This window comes from Rhinolophus sinicus, linkage group LG03 (assembly GCF_036562045.2).
Source record: "Rhinolophus sinicus isolate RSC01 linkage group LG03, ASM3656204v1, whole genome shotgun sequence".
NCBI lineage: Eukaryota > Metazoa > Chordata > Mammalia > Chiroptera > Rhinolophidae > Rhinolophus > Rhinolophus sinicus.
Genome location: NC_133753.1, coordinates 148,276,608 through 148,298,011, shown reverse-complemented (window position 1 = coordinate 148,298,011; position 21,404 = coordinate 148,276,608). Strand labels below are relative to the sequence as shown.

The following is a 21,404-nucleotide window of genomic DNA, read 5'->3' as shown; positions in this document are numbered from 1 at the left end:
GTATACCTGAAACTAATAATAAAAAAAAGACTGAAGAAAAATTTTTACTTTTAATAGCATACTAATCAAAAGGTCCCTGTATCATTTACTTGGCCCTTATTTGCACTAACTAGTTTCCAGAGCAGCTATTTTCCTGTCATTTAATCAAGCACCTTCCTTTATTATTAACACCAAACTAAATATAGGCCAAAGTCTACATTTTCCAGCACTGTGGCATAAATGTCATCAAACTCTAGAATGTAAGCCATATTCCCTGTAAACCGTTTTTATGTTTTGTTTTTTTCTGTTTCTGTTTTGTTTGTTTATTTTGTTCTTTAGATTTCACATATAAGTGAAATTACACTGCATCTGTCTTTCTCTGTCTGACATACTCCACTCAGCACAATACCCTCCAGGTCCATCCATGTCACCGCAGTTGGCAAGAACCCATTCCTTTCCATGGCTAAGCAATATTCCATTGTATATATGTACCACCTGCTCTTTATCTGTTCATCCATTGATAGACACCCAGGTTACCTCCATATCTTGGCTCTTGTAAACAGTGCTGCAATGAACCTATGGATGCACACATCCCCTCAAAGTAGCATTTTGGGTTTCTTTGGATAAATACCCAGAAGTGGGATTACTGGGTCCCTGTTATAGACTTTGTTTTAAAGTAATTTTGTCTGGTATAAGTATTGCTACCTCAGCTTTTGTTTGTTTGTTTCTATTTTCATGAAATATCTTTTCCTCATCCTTTTACTTTCAGTCTGTATGTGTCATTCAATCTGAAGTGAGTCTCTTGTAGGCAGCATATGTCAGGGTCTCGTTTTCTTATCTATTCAGACACTCTACCCTATCTTTTGATTGGAGCACTTAATCCATTTATATTTAAAGTAATTATTGATAAATATGTCATTATTGCCATTCTATTATTCATATTTTTGTCCTTTTTTTTTCCTATCTTAAAGAAGTCCCTGTAAGATTCCTTGTAATACTGGTTTGGTGGTGATAACCCCTTTAGTTTTTTTTCTTTTTTGGGAAGATCTTTATCTGTCCTTCAATTCTAAATGATAGCTTTCCTGGGTAGAGTAATCTTGGTTGTAGGTCCTTGCTTTTCATCATGTTGAGTGTTTTGTGCCAATCCCTCCTGGCCTGCAAAGTTTCTGTTGAGAAATCAGCTGACTGTCTTATGGGAGCTCCCTTGTAGGTAAGTAACTGCTTTTTTCTTGCTACTTTTAAGATTCTTTGTCTTTAACCTTTGGCATTTTAATTATGATGTGTCTCGGTGTGGGCCTCTTTGGGTTCATTTTGTTTGGGACTTTGCACTTCCCGGGCTTGTATGTGTATTTCCTTTGCCAGGTTAGGGAAGTTTTCCATCATTACAAGTATTTCTTCAAGAAGGTTTTCAATTCCTTGCTGTCCCTCTTCTCCTTCTGGTACCTCTATAATGCAAATGTTGGTACACTTGATATTGTCCCAGAGGCCCTTTAAACCAGCTTCATTTTTTTGGATTCTGTTTTCTTTTTGTTGTCCTGATTGGGTGTTTTCTGCTACATTATCTTCTAAATTGCTCATTTGATCCTCTGTTTCATCTAATCTACTGTTGATTCCCTCTAATGTATTCTTCATTTCAGTTATTGTAGTCTTTATTTCTAACTGGTTCTTTTTTATGTTTTCTATCTCCATTTTTATGTTTCCTATCTCTTTGTTGAATTCCTCCCTTAGATCACTGAGCATCCTTATAATCAGTATTTTAAACTCTGCATCTGGTAGATTGCTTGTCTCCATTTTGTTTGGTTCTTTTCCAGAAGCTTTGGTCTGTTCTTTTATTTGGGACATGTTTCTTTATCTCCCCATTTTGGCAGCCACCCTGTGTTTGTTTCTGTGTATTAGACAGGAATACCATGCCTCCCGGTCTTAGTAGAGTGGACTTATGTAGTAGGTGTCCTATAGGGCCCAGTGATGCAGTCTCTCTGGTCACCAGAGCCAGGGGTTCCAGGTGTGTCTCTTGTGTGGGTTGTGTGTAGCCTATTATAGTTGAGCCTTGGTTGCTGTTTGCACATCAATAGGAGAGACTGACCCTTGGGCTGATTGGTTGTGAGGACTGGTTGTGACTACATTGGAGGAGCTATTGTGCAGAGGCTGACCCTACAAAGCAGGATTCACTTTAGCAGGGCTCTGGTGACTTCCCAGTCTGCCCTTTGGCTGTGTCATCTTTGGAGGTGATGAGGTGATGCTCTGGCTTGGTCATTCCAGCCCCAGGGGCCCTACTGTGGGCCAAGCTCAGAGCATGTGAGTCTGTCAGCAAGTAAGTCTGTGCATGGGCCCTTTAAGAGGTGCCTGGGACTGCAGCCTCCCTTGTCTCACTCAGCCACAATCTCCACTTGTTTTCACAGCCAGAATTTATGGAGATTTCTCTGTGGCACTGGAACCCTGGGCTGGGGAGCCTGGTATGGGGCTGGAACTTATTGCTCCTCTGGGCAAGGGAGTGGGGGAAGACCTCTGCAGCCATGATATTCCTCCCAATGTTTAATGATCACAGGTGGGTATGGGATCAGCCTCTCTGTCCCACCTATCGGTCTCAACGTGGCTTCTTCTGCATGTCCTTAGTTATACGGCTTCAGTTCAGCTAGACTTCAGGTGATTCTCAGTGGTGGTGGTTCTGTAGGTTAGTTGTAATTTTGATGTGTTCCTCTGTAAACCACTTTTAAATGTCAGTCATTATCTTCCATTTCTGTTCCCTTGAAGAATTCTAATGGAAAACTTGAAATAATGATAACTTTATACAAATATCAATTAATAAATATGTATAAAACTTCTACTTAGTTTTGCCAAATAGTGTGTAATATGAGTAACTACTTCCACTTCTCAAAAACAGAAGGAGCAGGAGCAGGACAGGTGTCTCCACACCCAAAATTGGGTTTAGAATTCAAGATTGATGATGATGCCAGACATACCACAAAAGGATTTGGAAAGGTTTTTATTCACATCATGAGGCTTTCTGGAGACAGCAGGGTGGTCTGAAAGCGGCTTGAGAGATCAGGGAAAGAAGAATGGCTTTGGAATTTTTATGGTGGTTAGGGGCTGGGGCTGGGCTGAGGTTCTTGTGCATGGTCGAGGGCTTGCGCAGTTTGAACTTCCTCCTGGCACCAAAGGAAGGATCACCCAGGCTTTCTTATCAGCTTGGTCAGATGTGGGGCATGGCAGAGCTTGAAAGCTGTCAGCAAACATCAAAACTGGAATCATACTGTGTATTACAATAGTTAGAAACAGAAGGAAACCTAGTATATTGAGATATATATATATATCTACAATAATATTAAATAACAAATAACCCTGAAATCTTAATGGCACACAAAAATAAATGTTTATTCTCACATGTCTAGAGTCACCTAGACACAGCTGTGCTGATCTTGCCTGAACTCACTCACTCACCTGTCTGAGTCAGCTGTCAGCTTATCTCAGGTAGCTTTGCCTACAGTGGCTGTGGTGATTCAGCTCTGCTACATGTTCTCATTCTCCAACAGGCTAGCATAGCCTTAGCAAAGGCAGAGGTATGAGAGGAAGCAAGCCCAATCTCACAAGTACTTTTTAAGCTTCTACTTGTGGTACTTTACTAAAGTCCTGGTGTCCAAGTAAGTTACATGGCCAAGCCTAGAGTCATACATAGTGGGAAGGCAAACGATGTGTATATAGAAGAGTGAAGAATTGGGACCATTTTTGCAACCTACCACATGAATGGATTACTAACATATCACAATCTCTTACCCTACTTTACAGCATTAACAGAAGGAAAGTCAATTCAGTGAGCTACTCACTATTTAAGTGCCAGGTACTGTACTTGGAATTGGGGCTACAAAAGATAAATGAGACAGTGCTAAGGAGCTCACAGTCTGACATGGGAGTAAAAGTAAACAAATTAATACATTATTAAAATAAATTAAAATTCAGTGTGATAATGCAACAACAGATATTCTAAGGAGATAACACAGAAAACAAACTGATTAACTCTTTTACCTCCCTTACCATAGATTTCATAGCCAATTTAGTGATGTTTATTGTAATCAAATTTCCTCTTGATTCTGAGGACACAAAGAAAAAGGTGATTGAGATTTCCCAGTGAACGGCTTCATAAAAATACAGGCTCTTTAGAAGCAAAACTAGATTGTAACTTCTGTTAGGCTAGCAGAAAGTCATTTGATTCTTTTGTTGCTCCATTATACTTAGTAGCCATCCAATTTCAACCAAAATGTATTGTGTGCCTACCCATGCAAGCCATTTTTCAGGGAATTTGCTAGGAATTGGGGATGCCTAGCAAAGATGACTAAAAATAAAAGACTAAAGAAAGGGGTATCTGCCGTCAAATAATTTATAGTTTAATCCTGCTTACTCTCAACTCCACTGTGTAAAACATATACAAGCAAAGCTCGTCCTGAAGCAGAAACTGGGAGGCCGGAGTCCTCTCCGACCCAGGCCACTCCTGGGGACACAGTTTGCAGATCTGAAGATTCTCCAGTCTAATCCATCTCAGTAGTTTATAGTCACATTGCTGGAAATATGTACATCCTTGGTCTCTTCAGTGCTGTCTCATATGTACACATACAGTGACCCACCCTCAATACAGTGATTTTTGTGTAATGTGGCATTAAATGAAGCCTGGATTAGAACTACGTTAAACTTCAAATGGAAGAGAGTTCTGAAGATAGTTCATCAATCTCCAGGTCATTGGCTGTAAACAGAATTACTGAGAATTGGTGAGGGGTTACTCTCGCAGTTTGGGAATAAGCTGATGGATTAATCTTCCGCCTTGTGGCAGATAGCTTCTTAAATTTTGAAAGAAATTCTTTGAGACATAAAGATAGGGATAGAACTACTTTAGTAGATCTTCTCCATTAGTCAAGATTGTTTCAGAGGGAAAAGTTTGCCATTGTTCTGAAATATTTTTTCTTCTAGTTAATCCCCGTTATTTTTAGGTGGCTTTGCCTAGGAGGAGGACGAATTCCTTTCGTTCCTTCTCTCTCTTTCACGTCCTATTCCCACACCTTTAAACTGTCACACGGGATCTTTTGGGAGGGCTGAACAAAAATGGGCAGGCAGAAATTGAATTAAATTATAAATAAATTCTCCATGAAGCACCTCCCTCCTGTAAACAGTTCTGTCCAGATGGACTCTTTGAGATGTGTTTTATTTCCGTTAAAAAACGCAAAAACTTTCAAACGTTCACTGTTCACGTCTCAAAACTTGATGGGAAAAATATTCAACATTTGAGGTATTCAAGACAAACATGAAAGCAATGAAAGAAACCAGGTGCTCCCTGGACCGCTTTAGGAGGCAGATGTTCCCGGAGAGCCTTCAGGGTTCATTCGGAAAGGAACCCAAGATGGGCGTTAAAAGCCCGTCCAAATGATGTTCTTCTAAAAAGGAGTACAAGAGATCCGCGGACTGGTGGTGCCCACAGCGCACGGGTCAGCGTCAGTGTCTTCCTCCTTTCGCCCCTTTCCTCTCCTTCATCTTCACCCTGCCCTCCAGTGAGCCTCTCGCACAGTCCTCACTTGCTCACCAGCCCCTGCTCACCCTCTCTTCCCCGCTCCTAAGCCCCCTCGCCGTCCTGGACTGCTACACGCCCACCCGAGAACCAGGTCGGTTCGGGGCTCCTGTGCGCCCCCACACTCACGCCTCCTTCTCCGCCTCCCAGGCTCCCCGCTCCGGCCGCCCCTACTCTTCCCGGCAAAAGAGGATCCCAGCCAAGGGGGCCGCCCCGGCCTCGGCCCTCCCCCGCCCCGGGGCCGGTCCGGCCATAAAGCGCCGGGCGGCGGCCTCCCAGCCCTGCAGCAAGCGCACCAGCTGTGTGCAGCGCCAGGACGAGAGTGCCGCCCCCGACGGCAGCCGCGGACTCCAGCCTCGCGCCTTCCCCGCGCCGCGCACCCTTCACCTGCGCCGCCAGCGAGGGGCCCCACCCAGACACAGCGCGCCGCCTGGGGACACTGAGGCAGAGCCAAAGCTGCCGTCGCTCGCGGGCACCCGCGGGGAGCAGGAAGAGCCAACATGCTGGCCCCGCGTGGAGCCGCCTTTCTGCTGCTACACCTGGCCCTGCAGCCCTGTCTGGGGGACGGCGCCCAGGCCACCCCCCAGGGTAAGTGGGCGCGAGCTGCGGCGAGGACAGCGGGCCCCGGGCTCCTTTTGCACAGAGCCCGCTGTCCGCGCTCCGCTGGGGCAAGTGGGGGGGGGGGGGGGATCAGTTCAGCGCGCCCTTGGCTCCTGTGGCCTCGCCCGGCACCTCTCTGTCCCTCGGGGACCCGAGCCAAAGCATACTGTGATTGGAAGCCGTGATTAGAGTAGCATTTCTGAGATTCGATTATCCTGCGATGAGACCAATTCCCTAAACAGTAGTTTGTGAGGTGCAACACTTATTTTCAGTCTATGCAAATACGTGGGCTTTAACTTCAAAGCTGACTACACTGCCCCAGAATTCTAACATGCCCCGTCTGAGGTAGAGTGTAACCCGGGTTTTGTCCCCTGAGGCTGTCTGGCCGCAGCTCCCCTCTCCCCTTCCTCCCTAAATCCTTCGAGGCGGCTGGAGCTCTGTTTGCCTACAAAGTCTGACACCGACCACCCCGAGAAAGGCGCAGGATTACCCCATTTGCCCTGCCACTCATCTTTCTCTGCGCTGAATTTGCTTCAATCCCAAAACCTCCTGAGGGAGTTGGCTTGATCTCTTGATTCCTGAGATAAATAGAACAGGAATCGGTCTTTCTCTATGAAGAAGTAAAAATTCGATAAATACAGTAATTGAAAAGACACCTGGATAAGTCTCAAGCCCCTTTGTGAGATGGGGTGAAAATAGCCGTTGAGCAGAAAGCACTTAAGCTTAAACAGGAATTTTTGTAAAGGCCAAAAGGAAAAAAAATATTTAAGCAAGACCTTAGGGCTCTAACTCGCTATCCAATGATGACCTTCATCTGTTTTAAATTGGTGCCCAGGTTGATTTACTACCGACTAAGGAAATAAAGCTGGACGAGAACACACAACTTGAAGTTATTTCTCATATAGTCAGAATGAAGAATGCCTGTGAGGGCGTTCTCAAATCCCTTTCCCTCCCATTGCAGTAATCACCCATTTAAACTTTGCATTTTGCCAAATAACTCATTTTGATTCCAAACCAAGCAACCAGAATTGTGGTTTCAGGAGGGTACGGTACTACTTTTGCTTTGGGTTGACATATTTGAAATACTGTAGTCTATAATATTTATTCCCTGTGACCTTGTTTCTAGGAAGGTAAGAAAGAAAACTTTTATTCCTTTAAAATAGTTGACATGTAGTGTTATATTAGTTTAAGTGTGCATGATTCAATACCATGTTTCCCCGAAAATAAGACCTAACCGGAAAATAAGCCCTAGCATGATTTTTCAGGATGCTCGTAATATGAAATAAGCCCTAATGCGTCTTTTGGAGCAAAAATTAATATAAGACCCAGTCTTATTTTTGGGGAAATATGGTAGGGCTTATTTTATATCACGAGCATCCTGAAAAATCATGCTAGGGCGTATTTTCCGGTTAGGTCTTATTTTCGGGGAAACACAGTATGTGTATATTGTGCAATGATCACCACAGTAAGTAGTTAACGTCCATCACCTCATATAGTTACAGAAATTTTTTTCATATGATGAGAACTTTTGAGATCTACTCTCTTGGCAACTTTCAAACATGCAATACAATATTATTAATTATTGTTATGCTGTACATTACATCCCAATGATTTATTTATAACTGGAAGTTTGTACCTTTTGACCCCCTTCATCCATTTTGCCCAACTGCCACCTTTGGCAGCCACCGATCTATTCTCTATCCATGAGCTTGTTTTTTTAATTTTTTTTTTAGATTCCATATGTAAGTGAGATCATGCAGTATTTGCCTTTCTCTGTCTGACTTATTTCACTTAGCATATCCCACTTAACAAGTGGGAAGTTTCATCCTTTTTATGGCTGAATAATATTCCATTGTATATATGTATTTGTGTGTGTGTGTGTGTGTGTGCATGTAGCATTTGTATCATATTTTCTTTATCCATTCATCTATCTTATGGACACTTAGGTTATTTCCATATCTTGGCTATTATAAATAATGCTGCCGTGAACATGGGGGTTTATATATCTTTTCAAGTTAGTGTTTTTCTGTTTGTTTTTTGATAAATGCCCAGAAGTAGAATTGCTGGATCATATGGTGGTCCTAGTTTTAATTTTTTTCCCCAAATACTAATTTTTCACCTTTTTTAAAAATATAAATTTCATTGGGGAATATTGGGGAACAGTGTGTTTCTCCAGGGCCCATCAGCTCCAAGTCGTTATCCTTCAATCTAGTTGTGGAGGGTGCAGCTCAGCTCCAAGTCCAGTCTCCGTTTTCATTCTTTAATTTCAGGAGGCACAGCCCACATTCTCATGCAGGAGTTCAACCGGCAACCTTGCTGGTGAGTGCTTTCGCTCTAACCAACTGAGCCATCCGGCCACCCCTATTTTTAAATTTTTTTGAGGAACCTCCGTACTGTTTTCCATAGTGACTATACCAATTTACATTCTTACCAACAGTGTACAAGTGTTCCCTTTTTTCCACATCCCCACCAACTCTTGGTGTTTCTTAACTTTTTAATTAGACATTCTAACAGGTGTGAAGTGATAGTTCATTGTGGTTTTGATTTACATTTGATTAATGATCTTGAGCATCTTCACATGTACCCATTGACCATGTGTATGTCATCTGTGGAAAAAATGTATTCAGATCTGCTTATTTTTAAATCAGATTGTTTGGGTTTTATTTATTTATTTAATTTTTTGCTATTGAATTGTATGAGTTCTTTATATATTTTGGATATTAAACCCTTTTTGGATACATGATTTGCAAATATTTTTTCCCATTCAGTAGGTTACCTTTTCATTTTGTTGATGGTTTCCTTTGCTGTGCAGAAGCTTTTGTTTACTTTTGCTTTTGTGGCCGTTGGTGTAAGAAAGGAAGCTTTTTTACAAACAGAATTCAAAAGTTTTCTTATTGCAGACATTATTTGGCAGGTTTGAATGTATGGGTATACTATTTTGTGTTATATGAATTTCTGACATTTAAACATGCAACTTTCTAGTGTTCTACTGATATGGATTTTGCTTCTCCTTAGACAGAGCCGCCTGTTTTATGGAGACTTGAAATCAGGCCATATTACCTAAATTATCCGGTTGATATAGTTGCTGTAGATTATCTGATTAAGTTAAGTTTCTGATAGATACTTAATGTTGAGATAATTACTCTTGAGATTATCAGCTTGATTGGATAATTTGCTTATCTCCTTTCTCCTCTGAGCTAGCCTTGCTAATCTTATTAGTATGCATTTGATTTTCATACCATGGTAGTAGGGCTCATTGGTAGCAGTAATTTCACCTCTAATACTAGAAGGTTGTGCTTAGATTCTAGCACTATTACTAAAATGTAATAACATTCATAGAAAATTGTAGTGTCTCATTTCCATTTCAAAACACTCTCCAAATTCATTATTAACTAATGCCAATTCTGCCTCTTGAGAGAGAAGCCAGCAGATTAAACAAACCATACAGATTGAAGTACGGTAAATTTAGCTTGAGCTAAATTATGGAAATGATCATAGTCAAAGCAAGAATCAGGAATTCTTGAGTTTGGCTTTGAATGCAGTTTCCATGCCTTAAAGACACATCTCTTTTCTGAAGATGCCTTGTTCTGAATGGAACTTTTAAACATATTGCCTTATTTCCTTTTGCCCTCACTGGTGGAATTTCCAATTCTCTGGACATTTAAAAATTCTGTTCCTCTTTTGAAGTATAGTAGGCAGCACTCTTCATGTTTGGGGAATGTGGGGTGCTAGAAGGAACATAATACTCTTCTTTCCAGCACTTCTAGTAGTAAATTCATTATTGTGTAAGATTTGGAACACATAAAAGAAACAATATAGATTCAATCTGAAGATAGATTGTCTTTTTAAAAAAGTAGACAATCTTGACTAACTAGGTTTTTTAATAACTAGGTATTACTTTATTTTTCTTATTACAAAAGCCATACCTGTTTATTGTAAAAAATAGAAAATTGGATAAGCAAAAGAATATTTAAAAATTTATAATTATACAACCCAGAGATAGCTACTATTCATAGCATTTTGTTATGTTGTCTTTCAAATATTTTTCTATGCAAGTATATATTTCAAATGGAGTCCTGTTATATGTATAGTTTTATAATCTTTTTTTCCACTTAATATCAACATCTTTCCATATCTATAAATGTTTAGCTACATTACCTTTGTAATAGATAGTATTCTACTTTTTGGAAGGACCAAAATTTACTTATCCAGGGCTCTACTATAAGTTGTTTCCAGTGTTTTGATATTACAAATAGTAATTGCTGAACAGTTGCAGTGTCACAGGTTGGCTTTGGATGGCTAAAATCCCCTTAATCTCTGTCAAGCCCTTCTTTCTCCGCTGAGGACACTTTCTTTTCATAACAAAGTGCTGTGCCAACAGAGCTTCAGATTTCCCACCTCTTACAATTAGATTTTGACATAACTCCTTCCAAAATAGAAATTCTAGAATTACCACTGGGGGTGAATATCATTGTACCCAAATAATTTATCATGTTATCCATTATTTCCTTAGGGTAAATTCCTGTATGTAGAATTGCTGAATCAAAAAGCATGTATGTCTTAGAGCCTTTGATACTGTTATTTAAACTGTCTTCAAAATGCTTATACTCATTTAAACCTTACCCACCAGTATATGAGTTCCCATTTCCCTGAACCCTCATTAACAGTTAGGTATTATTTATTGTATTTATTGTTTTTCCAATTTTGATGTGAAAATACCTTATTGTTTAAGTTAGTGATTCCTTCATCATTAGTTAAACATATAAACATTTATATTTATATATATGTGTATGTGTGTGTGTGTATATATATATATATATATATATATATATATATATCTTTGCCATTGTAACTCTTTTCTGTAAATGGCTTTTTCATGTTCTTTGTGCATTTTTCCATAAGGATGCTTATTTTATTGATTTTTAACAGCTCTTTATAAATTATGAATACTATTACGCTTTTAGTAACCAGATTATTGTATCCAGGAGATAGCTCAGAGGCTGAAGTTCATGCAGGCTGTGGAATTGTTCAAGCAATATTTGCATAAACCAACAGAAATACTAAGTAGCTTCTAGTGAATATGACCCAAATTTGGCCATTTCCTTTTAAATAACTCTGGATGTACTCTCTCGTAGCTTTCTTAAATATTACAAAGTTGGAGAGAAAGTGCTGGTAGCTTGATCAAAAGCAATTTATACAAATGCAGATTCTAGTTTTTGTACACCAACTCTATGTCAGGTACAGTCAAGAAATAGAGACCACTTTGTTTTGTTTTGTTTCTGCATTTGGGATGTTTTAACAGAGAAATACTGAAGAACTGTAAATGTCCAAAGGGAACATTTAGGTCTCACAAAGGTAGTGAATTGTTTTTCTGACACTTTATCTCCCACCACATCCATGATTTCTGCTGTGTTCCTATGTCATTTATCATTGACCAGGAAAATATAATTGGCTCTGGCCCAAGAGGTGTATGAGTAACCCCAGGGACCCCAGAAATTCACTACTTGAGGACATAAGAAAAGCAATGACTTGGATGCTCTCACCTGTCCCCTTGTACTTTAATCCTTCAGTGCTTTTCCCAGTGGGCATTTTCAGAGCCACTTCTTCAGCCAAATGCAATTTTGGATTTGAAAACTTAGTCTTCTCTTGGGGGCTGTAACATAGTGATAAATACTGTGCTATATTTCTTCTGGTTCAAATGTTCAGCCCCTGTAAGAGTAATAAGGAAGAACCAAGGAATTCGGCAATGTTGAAAAATAATTACCATGTTAGTATACATTACCTCATAGCTTAATGTCAAATTGTCCCCCCTCAAAAAAAAGCATGTTTACCCCAAAGTTAAATCTTTCGCTGATGACCCCTCTCTCTCCTTCCTCCCCAGTCTTTGACCTTCTGCCATCCTCCAGCCAGAGGCTGAACCCAGGTGCCTTACAGCCAATCCTGACAGACCCCACCCTGAATGAGCTCTATGTGATCTCCACGTTCAAGCTGCAGACTAAAAGTTCAGCCACCATCTTCGGCCTTTACTCTTCAACTGACAATAGCAAATACTTTGAATTTACTGTGATGGGACGCTTAAACAAAGGTAAGCAAATTTGCATACATCATTTTCTTGAAAATCCTCTTTTTCTGTTCCAGGATTTGGGATCTACTTTTCAGAAGATGGTTCTCTTGTACAATTTTAGTCTCAGCCACTATTCATTTCAGTTTTCAATACCGAATTCTTCTAACTGTATATTTACCTATCTAGGGAGCGTGACTTGATATTGGGAGAGAAAAATGAAGGACTGCTTGTGGTGAAAATGTTCTTTGACATTGTCCCTCATGTTGTTCTGGATCCAGTTCTGGAAGGGATAGGACCCAGGACAGTTAGGCCACTATCTTAGTCAGCTCCGGCTGCTATAACAAATACCTTAGACGGGGTGGCTTAAACAACAGATGTTTATTTCTCACAGTTCTGGAAGCTGATAGGTCCAAGATCAAGGTGCCAGCCGTTTCAGTTCCAAATGAGAAACTGGGTCCTCATATGGCCACTCCTCAGCGCATGCCAGTGGAGAGAGAGCGCGCTTTTTGTCTTCCTTTTCTTATAAGAACACTAATGCCATGATGGGGTGTCCTACCTTTCTTACCTAATTTATACCTCACTACCCCCCAAAAGCCCACTCTAATACCATCACATTGAGAGGGTAGGACTTCAACATAGGAATTTGGGGCAGGGACCACAAATATTCAGCGCTTAACCACCACACCATTTGATGTTACCTTGGAAGCATGTGGCTGAGCAAACCTAACTCCTAGCTTTGTAAGCACCATTCTGGACTTAATGGAGAGACTATACCTCAACCAATAGAATTAAATGAACAGATCTCTTTTCCACCTGTTTTGTGCCAGTTTACACAAGTCTGTCACCTGTTTGGTCCCTTTGCTGTCAAATGTTTCACTGTCAAAATGAGTTGCTACAAAAAATGACTCCCAAAGAAAAAGATTGTTCTTTTGTCATCTCCTTCCCCTCTGCCGGTACCCTGGGGACAACACCTGTTCCTGCTTATTGAGGAATATGACAGTTACGTGTTCATGCTGCCTCATGCTTTTAATAAAAGAAAGAGGACCAGTCCTTCCAACTAGATTTTATATTTATTTCAGTTTGCTTTACAAAGAACATGGATACCGTGTTGCCCCGAAAATAAGACGTAGCCAGGCAATCAGCTCTAATGCATCTTTTGGAGCAAATATTAATATTCTTATTCTACTATAAGATCCAGCATAATATCATATAGTATAATATAATATAACACCGGGTCTTATATTAATGTTTTCTCCAAAAGACGCATTAGAGCTGATTGTCCGGCTAGGTCTTATTTTTGGGGAAACATGTAATAACAGTACTCCAGACTCTTAGATTCTAATTGTGATTGAACACTTAGCTACTCAGCAGGCATTAGTTGCTGAAAAACATTCCTAATTCTTAGCTTTCATAGGACTATAGAATTAAAAGCAAGAAGGAATGGGATTTTTAACCCCTCCTATGTCAAGTTCCAACATCCTCCTCCCCTACTCCCACCCCACTCACAAGTCTGCTTTCTCTGTCTGTGTGCCTCACAGCTCTTTGGGGTCTGTGGTGAGGTTTCACATAATGAAGAGAGTCTGGGGACATAGCTCCTGCTCCCTTTCCTTCTCCCTTTGCCCCACCTCCAACCCTGGTAGAAGGTAATTTTGCCCATCTCTCTGTCTTGAATCAGCCCCATTTTGCCTCGCATCTATTGAAGGAATATCATCTTCTACTAATCCAGCTACTCAGTTTGTGATCTATAAAAACCACCCTTCATCTAAAGATCAGTAGCTTTGCACTAAACTGTCTATTTTAGATGCATGGAAGATTTTTCTTTTAGCTCATTCAGCTTAGTGGCTAAAAGGCCCTCTGTAGAGTGAAAAACTCTGCTTCTAGCATTTCACCCTCACTGAATCTCACCCTCTTGGCCAGTATGTGTGAACCCAGTGTGGAAAGTCTGTTACCTAGAAACATAGGAAGCACTTCCACTAAACTGATTCTTACTGTAAATTTTAATAAGCAGGGGTAATGCTAGATATATGGGCAGGTAGATGGATAGGTAAGGGACTTGTTAGTATGTTTCCTTCGAAGAATCACCCATCATGTGATTCAGTTGTAAATCCCAGCTGATCACCATGTTAGAGGAGAAAATGAGAGGAATGATAAACACCTCTGCATCCTCCAACCTATTGGAGGAGACAAATAGCTCTTAGGGGGGAAAAAATTTTTTTTTAATAGTCTAAAAAGAATCAGGAAATGAAAATTCTCAGGAAACAAAGGAATTTATACTGGTATTAGAGTTCATAGAGTTGAAGAATTTGACATAGGGAAGTTTCACTGGAGCGATAGGAAAAAGTACAGAGATTTACCGTTGTTGGGGAATCTGGAAGTTCTAGGAAAGAGGAGCAACCCATTCTGACTGGGACAAGGAAAGGTGCTGTGAGACAAGAAAAAGGTCCAAGGAAAAGACCTGGTATATAGTTGTGACGCCCCGTTGAGGTACTCAGTGGTGGCCATACAGACCTGACATAATTTGTGGGGGGTGGGGGGAGAATCATCTTCCTGGAAGGTGAGTCCCTGTCATTACTCAACTGGGAAGGCTTAGCTGATCTCCTGTTCTCTGGATTTGCATGGAAAAAGTGAAACAGTCAGAAGAAATTCAGATGTATCTCTACTGACTTAAAACATCTGACTAGGAAATAGGACCCATCTTTCCCTGCATTGAAGGCCATGATTTGGGAGAGAGTGACTTCACAGAGAGTGAGAGATTTGATTGTCTGGGCCCTAGGTGAGCTCCTATAACAAACTGCAGTGTATCCCATGAAGACTGCCAAGAATTACTTTACCACTGAGCGCTCCGCTCCACGTCATCCTGCCCACGGCAGCCTCATTACTGTTTATAAAGCATAGCTGGGATCAAGTTATGCTCACCTCAGAGACCTTTCATGGCTCCCCATTCCAAACTGAATCAGATATAAACAAACACCCCATCTGTGCATTCAGGGTTTTCCACTGCATGACCCCCAACCAACCTTTCCAATTTATCTCTCCTTCCAGCCCTCCATGCAGCCGTTACTTCAGCTGGATGGACTGGCTACCGTTCCCTGGACCCACCCATGCTGTCTTTCCTTCTCCATCCTCTTGCCCTGTGCTCCCCTTGGTACATGCCCTGCACCATCTCCAAATGCCAAAATCCCACACATTCAAAACTCATCTCAAGTTCCTGACATCTTTCCTTATATTACTTTGTACCTCTATGGAAGGCACTGATCTTTGATTGTCTTAGTACTCGAATTACTTCTAGGTTTTCTCTTCACAAGGTTGTAAGCTCCCTGAAGGCAGGGACTGAGCATCCCTTAACTCACCTTTGTTTCAGCACCTAGCACAGGGCCTTGTACATAAAAGTGGCTCCTGAATGGATTGAATAGAATAAGTAGAGGCCGAGAAGAGTAGATTTGTTTGTTAAAGAAGACACACACTATTATGGAAATTTTGGAAGTATACAATATCTGACATGTAGTAAGCTCAGATTCATTTTTGAATGAATGAATGTTGACAATTAAGATGAGGATATTTAAGAAATATAGGTAGTATTTCTGGTAAAAATTATCTATCAGATTATTAGTAATATAGGTGGTATAACCTTGATAAAAATAGGCATTCTATAGAAACAATCTGACTGGATAGAAGATATGGTTGATGCTTTTGTCATATCTGGAATAGAGGCAACTTTCCAGTTAGTATCTGCATGTGAGTCACAGTTAAAACCTTAACAACTGTGTCACTGTGACTATATGTCTGAATCGCTCTTAGCTTTAATTACGATCTCTAAAGTGAGATAATAGCCGCCTCACAGGTTGATTGCAAGAAGTGAATTATATAAAGTATAATAACTTTTTTTAGACTGTGATGCTCAGTAAAAATGTCAGATTCTTATATAAAGAAGGAAGGGAGGGAGGGAGGGGAGGAAGAAAAGGACAGCAGGAAGGGAGGGGAGCTGGGGAAGGAGGGAGAGAGAGAGAGAGGGAGATGGAGGTGGCAGTGTAGCGGTAGATAGATATCTCTCTACTGTTTAGGTAACTATCTTCCAAAGACAGTGATGATTTGGTGAACTCTTCTTGGCTTGCCTTGATGAAAGCTTTAACCTTTTAGAAAAAGCAAACGAGAAGAACTGCTTCTTTAGTTAATTTGATCACCACAGAAGAACAACTTGGTGCTGTAGAAATTAAGGGAACCCCAAGAATTTGCAGTAATGACTGGAAAGAGTCAGGCAAGCTCCTTAGCCTGAAGGTATCTTATGTCAGATAGTTCGGAGTAGTTGTTCTGAAGCCCGTGGCCTAAAGAGAGATACAGCTTGAGAGAGATGAAAGAGTTTAAAAATTAGAATTCTGAACCCAATAATGAATGGCAAAAAAATGAGGTGCCTCAAACAGTAATAATATTTATGGAACCCTTACAGTGTATCAGGACTGTGCTAAAGGCTCAACACTCATTTTCCCTTTTAACTTTCACAATATTCTTATGAGGTGCCTTTGAATAAACTCAATTTTAAAGTGGTCATATGCAGAAAATGGAAAAGTTTAGTGAACTTTAGGACAAACCCCAAGAGGGTTAGAGTATTATTCATGTATTTTAGGATTACCTAGAAAAGAAAACTAGGATTATTTGAAGACAAATAGGTTTACTAAAAATAAGTCATGCCAAACTTTTTTGTAAGTAAAGTTTCTAAACTGATAAAGCAAAAAGATGCTATGAATATAATGTATCTTGACTTCAGAAAAGAATTTTATTAAGTTACTCATTATACCCTTCTGAATAACATTTTAAAAGTGAGCTACATAAATAGTACTGTTAGGAGTTGGTAGGTTGCCTTATAGCAAATTATCTGGTAGTTTTTGACAAGGCTCTATCTTGGGCATTGAACTCTTCAACTTATTAATGACTTAGGTGAAGACATAGACAGTATTTTATCATGTTTGCAATTGGTACAAAGCTGAAAAAGACAGTAGAACATATTGGATGCCATCATCAAGATTTATAAGGACCTACCAGGATGACATGATATGCCACCACCAGTCAGATAAAATTTAACAGGAATAAATGTAAATTCATCATCTAGGCATGAAAAGGAAATTGCAGAAATACAGGATGTGGGAGATCTATCCTAAGGGTTCTAGTCACCAACATTAAGGACAAATCATTGTTGATCACAGTGCCTCACATAGTCATTGCTCAAAAATATTTGCTGAATGAACAAACAGATACAGTAATGCAATGGTTTTATAAAGTTCCTTAAATTATAGGCTTTGTTAATGCATGCATGTGGCCAGATGAAGGGAGCTAATAGTCCGACTGCACTCTGAATTGTCCAGCCCACATCTGGAATCTCATGTCTATTCCTGGACACATTTCATGGGGACACCATCAAGTCAGAGATTACCTTGAGAGTAACCAAAACAGCACCCCTCTGAACTTATTTTTTACTGCATCATAAGTCAAAAAATTAAAGGAATTGGAGAAATAAAGGAGCCAGACGGAAGAGAGAGAGAGGTAAAAGTTGCCTTAAACTATTTGAAGACTATCATTCAGATTGAGGATAAGACTAAATCTGTCTATAGCTCTGAAGAGTCAAATTAGGACCCACTGGTGGAAGGAGAGGAAACAAATACTGGCTCTATATTAGGAAAATCTTGGAGAGCAATCCAAAAATGAAATGGTTTTCTCCACAAAGTAATGAGTTCCTTGTTACTGGAAATGTGCTGGTAGAGGCTGCATTTGTATTGAAGGAATTTGTGAAGTGAGATATTAAGCTGGATAACTTATAATGCTAATATTCTGTGGCTCTTCCAAGGCTAGAGAGGTTCCGTGGGCACTTAAGAAATTGCTTTGCAACTCTCTCCTATAACATGACCTTCGGATTCTGTGCATACTCCCTGCTTTTTCATCCACAAGATAGTTGTGTACAGTGATGAGTCTCATAATTCCTCAAAATATAAAGCCTGCTGCAGATGCTTAATATAATTACTGTGCTTCCTTTCAGTGGATGATTTCTTTGCTCTCTCTGTGAGTGTGTGTGTGTGTGTGTGGACACTCTGTAAACTGCATTTTTTCAAACCACTGTAAGAAAATTTTGAACCACACAAACTACATTTATCACACCTGGGAGTTACCCAGAATACTTACAGGAAAAGAAATTTGATGATTTGCTTTTTATATATTTCCAAAGCGCTAAAGTTACAAAGACCTAGCGTATAGGGCATAAAGATAAATAAGCAAAGGCAAACAAGAATATCCATCACAAGAGACATTAATGGCAATAAAGCTTTTTGAAATATACAATTATTTTAAAAGGAGAGGAAAGGTTGACACCAATGGCTTTCATCATATATTTAAAAGTGCCAAAGAGCAAAGCCATTTGCCAAGCAAAGCAGAGAGTGCTACCTTCCCGAGTTTGCTGCCTGCAGGCCAGGTCACTCTGAACTCCTTTGCCCAAGCAGACAAAATATTATTTCCAGTTCTTTAAAGCTGACACTGCTTCATTGCTTTGACATTCAACACATCATAATACTTTTGACTACCGGGTCCGTTTAAAAAAAAAAAAGAACTCTTTGGAAATTCTTCCTCAAGATAGCAATATTTCAAATCTTTATTGCTTGGGTTTGCTTTTTCATCTCCTGCCTGTCACTGAGATGGTATTTAACCAGGCCGGGCTGTGTGGTTCCTATGTTAGCTTGATACCGAGGCATGGGAATGTAGCCATAAAATCTGGCCCCAAATTATCAAGTACACGAAGGTGCTAAGGTTAGAAGGAAAGGATTTAGATAAATAAACCAAAAGATAACTGCCCCCCACATTTTTAGAAAGACTGTAGTTTTTAAAATATTGGAGTGAACATGTGATACTCTATTTTTTGTGTGCAATTAATAGTTGTATTTGGTGCTCTCTGATGCTATGGTACATGGGAAAATTAGTAAGAAATAGATCCCTAGAGTTTATGCTCTAGTAGGGAAGACAAGAGAAATAAACACAAATAGATATACTAATGCCTACATTTGTATAGCAGTTTATAGTTTTGCATTTTCTTATTTGACTACCACTGAAATCAAAATGAAGTAGGAAAAACAGCTTCTTAACACTCCATTTAGAAGCTTAAGAAGTGGACACAGCTATATGACCCTAGGCTTGTTAGTTTTGCTATTAAGTATCTGAGCCGTAACTGGAATTTGAATCATGGAAAAGTTCCAAGAAAGTGTTATGGGACTATAAATGAGACATATAACTTCCAAGCATGGGGAAGAAGGAAGACTCCAGGGAGTGGGGTGCATTTGAGCTGAATATTCGCTTCAGATGTGTAGCAATGGACAGCTATGGAGAAGAAAACATTCCACACAGGAAGAACAGGATGAGGCAGGCTGGAGAAAGCTAGAGAGGGGTGAAAACCTAGAACAAGTTGTTTAGCTTGGCTGGGCATCAGCAGCATGGAGGGTCATGAAGGTGGCAGAAGGTTGGGGTTAGTCCTGGGATAAGGAATGCAGGCATTATTTAGGAACCACTAGGGAGCTATTAAAGGAGTTCATTTGCTTGTTCCTGGGTTGATTTGAGAAGGCAATAACTTGGTCAGAAGAGTCCTCTAAGAAGCTCCAGTTGTCCAGAAAAACTGCAGAAAGAGACTTAAGTAGGAAGGTGAGTCAGAAATCTGACAAAGCAACCCAGAGATGGAACAGGGTAGAGGCAGAAACGCCATTTGAAGATCTACAGCCTTCAGCTCTATCAGACGAGCAGAGTTCTTTGTATGGGCCGAGAGAGAGAGGTAGGACGAAATCACCAAGCAAACTTGTTTCAGTTCGTGGTGAATGCAAAGGTTGCAAGAGAACTGAATATGCCACAGCTAAAGAAACAAGAGTTGTTTTCCTGAGAGAGATGCTCCAGGAGGCATGCAGAGATGTGGGAGACCCAGGAGAAGACCATGCCTACCAATCTCAGGACACCGGCTTGTCACTCCTCCAGAAGCGGAAATGATTGTCTCGTTCTGTAGTATTTTGTCCTCTGGTTTGATCCCTCTGCTATGTGTGTGTGCTGGGCTGAGATAGGGTGAGGTGATCACTGGGAAAGGGGGGCCAGAGAGAAGAGGGAACCATGTCTGTTGTCTCCACTCTGATGGTGCTGCTTCTGGAGAAGGTCACCCTGCAGGCTGCAAGCTCTGGGCCAGAGCTTTAGGCTGTTTCTGGACTCTGTATGACTGATGTGAAAATGTTGAGTTTTCTGAGCAGGTGCCTGTCTGCCCTCTGGGGTAGTCTTACTGCTCTGAAGATGAAATAAGTATAGAAGCACTGAAGTAAGGAATTTGCAATAAAAAAGAAAAATGAAAAATGGAAGCCATAAGAGAAACAAGAATTATTGGATCAAGTATGAAGAATGGTAAATGTCAAAGCACTTGATAATATTTCTGCTAACAGACACTGTGAAGATGGAAGTTTCCATAATTCTTCTTTTCCTTTTTTCTTCTTCTTGCTATTGTCACGAGATCTAGGAGCATAAGGAATTTGTCATTTCAGTGTTCATTGCAGCACAGAGCAAGGCAGAAGTACCCTTAAATGGCAGCATGAACACAATAGTAGGTTTTGCTACCTGCAATAAATGTTGAATTGCCACTCTCTAAACTTTTTATATTTTATGTGAAAAGCTTTAAATGCAATCATTTAGTTATTCATTGTAAGTTCATATTCACAACATTTAATGTGCACCTGTTATGTGTAAAGTACTCCACTAGGTTCTGTATTTATAAATTAAACTTAGCTGTTCAGCTATGAAAATAAATCATGGCTCACATGCCCTGGAAGGTCTGTTAAAAGCAGGCAAGATGCCTGTGAAAATATGCTTCCTTTGAATTCCACAGAAATCTCAGTTTGGGGAACAAAAACAAGAGTATTTGTTTTAAGCCACTCTGTGTATCCTCTGAAATTGTTAATATGAGGAACAGAGGTTGTAGCTGTCATGAGAATAAGGAGATATTGAGTATATGTGTCTGTGACCTAATTGAAGTTTGGTGGTCCAAGTGGTATTTTTATGACCTGTAAAAACTCCAGGTATTTGGAAAAAATAAAGACATAGAAGTTTAAAAAATGTAATGAATGCCTGTTTGGGTTCAATTTCTCCTTCTTTTGGGTATTTTATACACCTCTAATTTCCAGCCATGCAGTTACTATTGTAAATTCTTAACAATTTTAA

At 40.1% G+C, this 21,404-nt stretch overlaps 1 protein-coding gene across 1 annotated transcript in view; it reads left to right on the top strand.

Moving 5' to 3' along the window:
* Positions 1 to 5,810: 5,810 nt before the first annotated feature.
* THBS4 (thrombospondin 4) overlaps positions 5,811 to 21,404 on the top strand; it is a 46,312-nt gene continuing 30,718 nt past the window's right edge. Inside the window, exons 1-2 of the mRNA XM_019728193.2 lie at positions 5,811 to 6,115; positions 12,009 to 12,212. Coding sequence (XP_019583752.1) covers positions 6,028 to 6,115; positions 12,009 to 12,212 — 292 coding nt within the window. The 5' untranslated portion in view covers positions 5,811 to 6,027. The remainder of the gene's footprint in view (positions 6,116 to 12,008; positions 12,213 to 21,404) is intronic.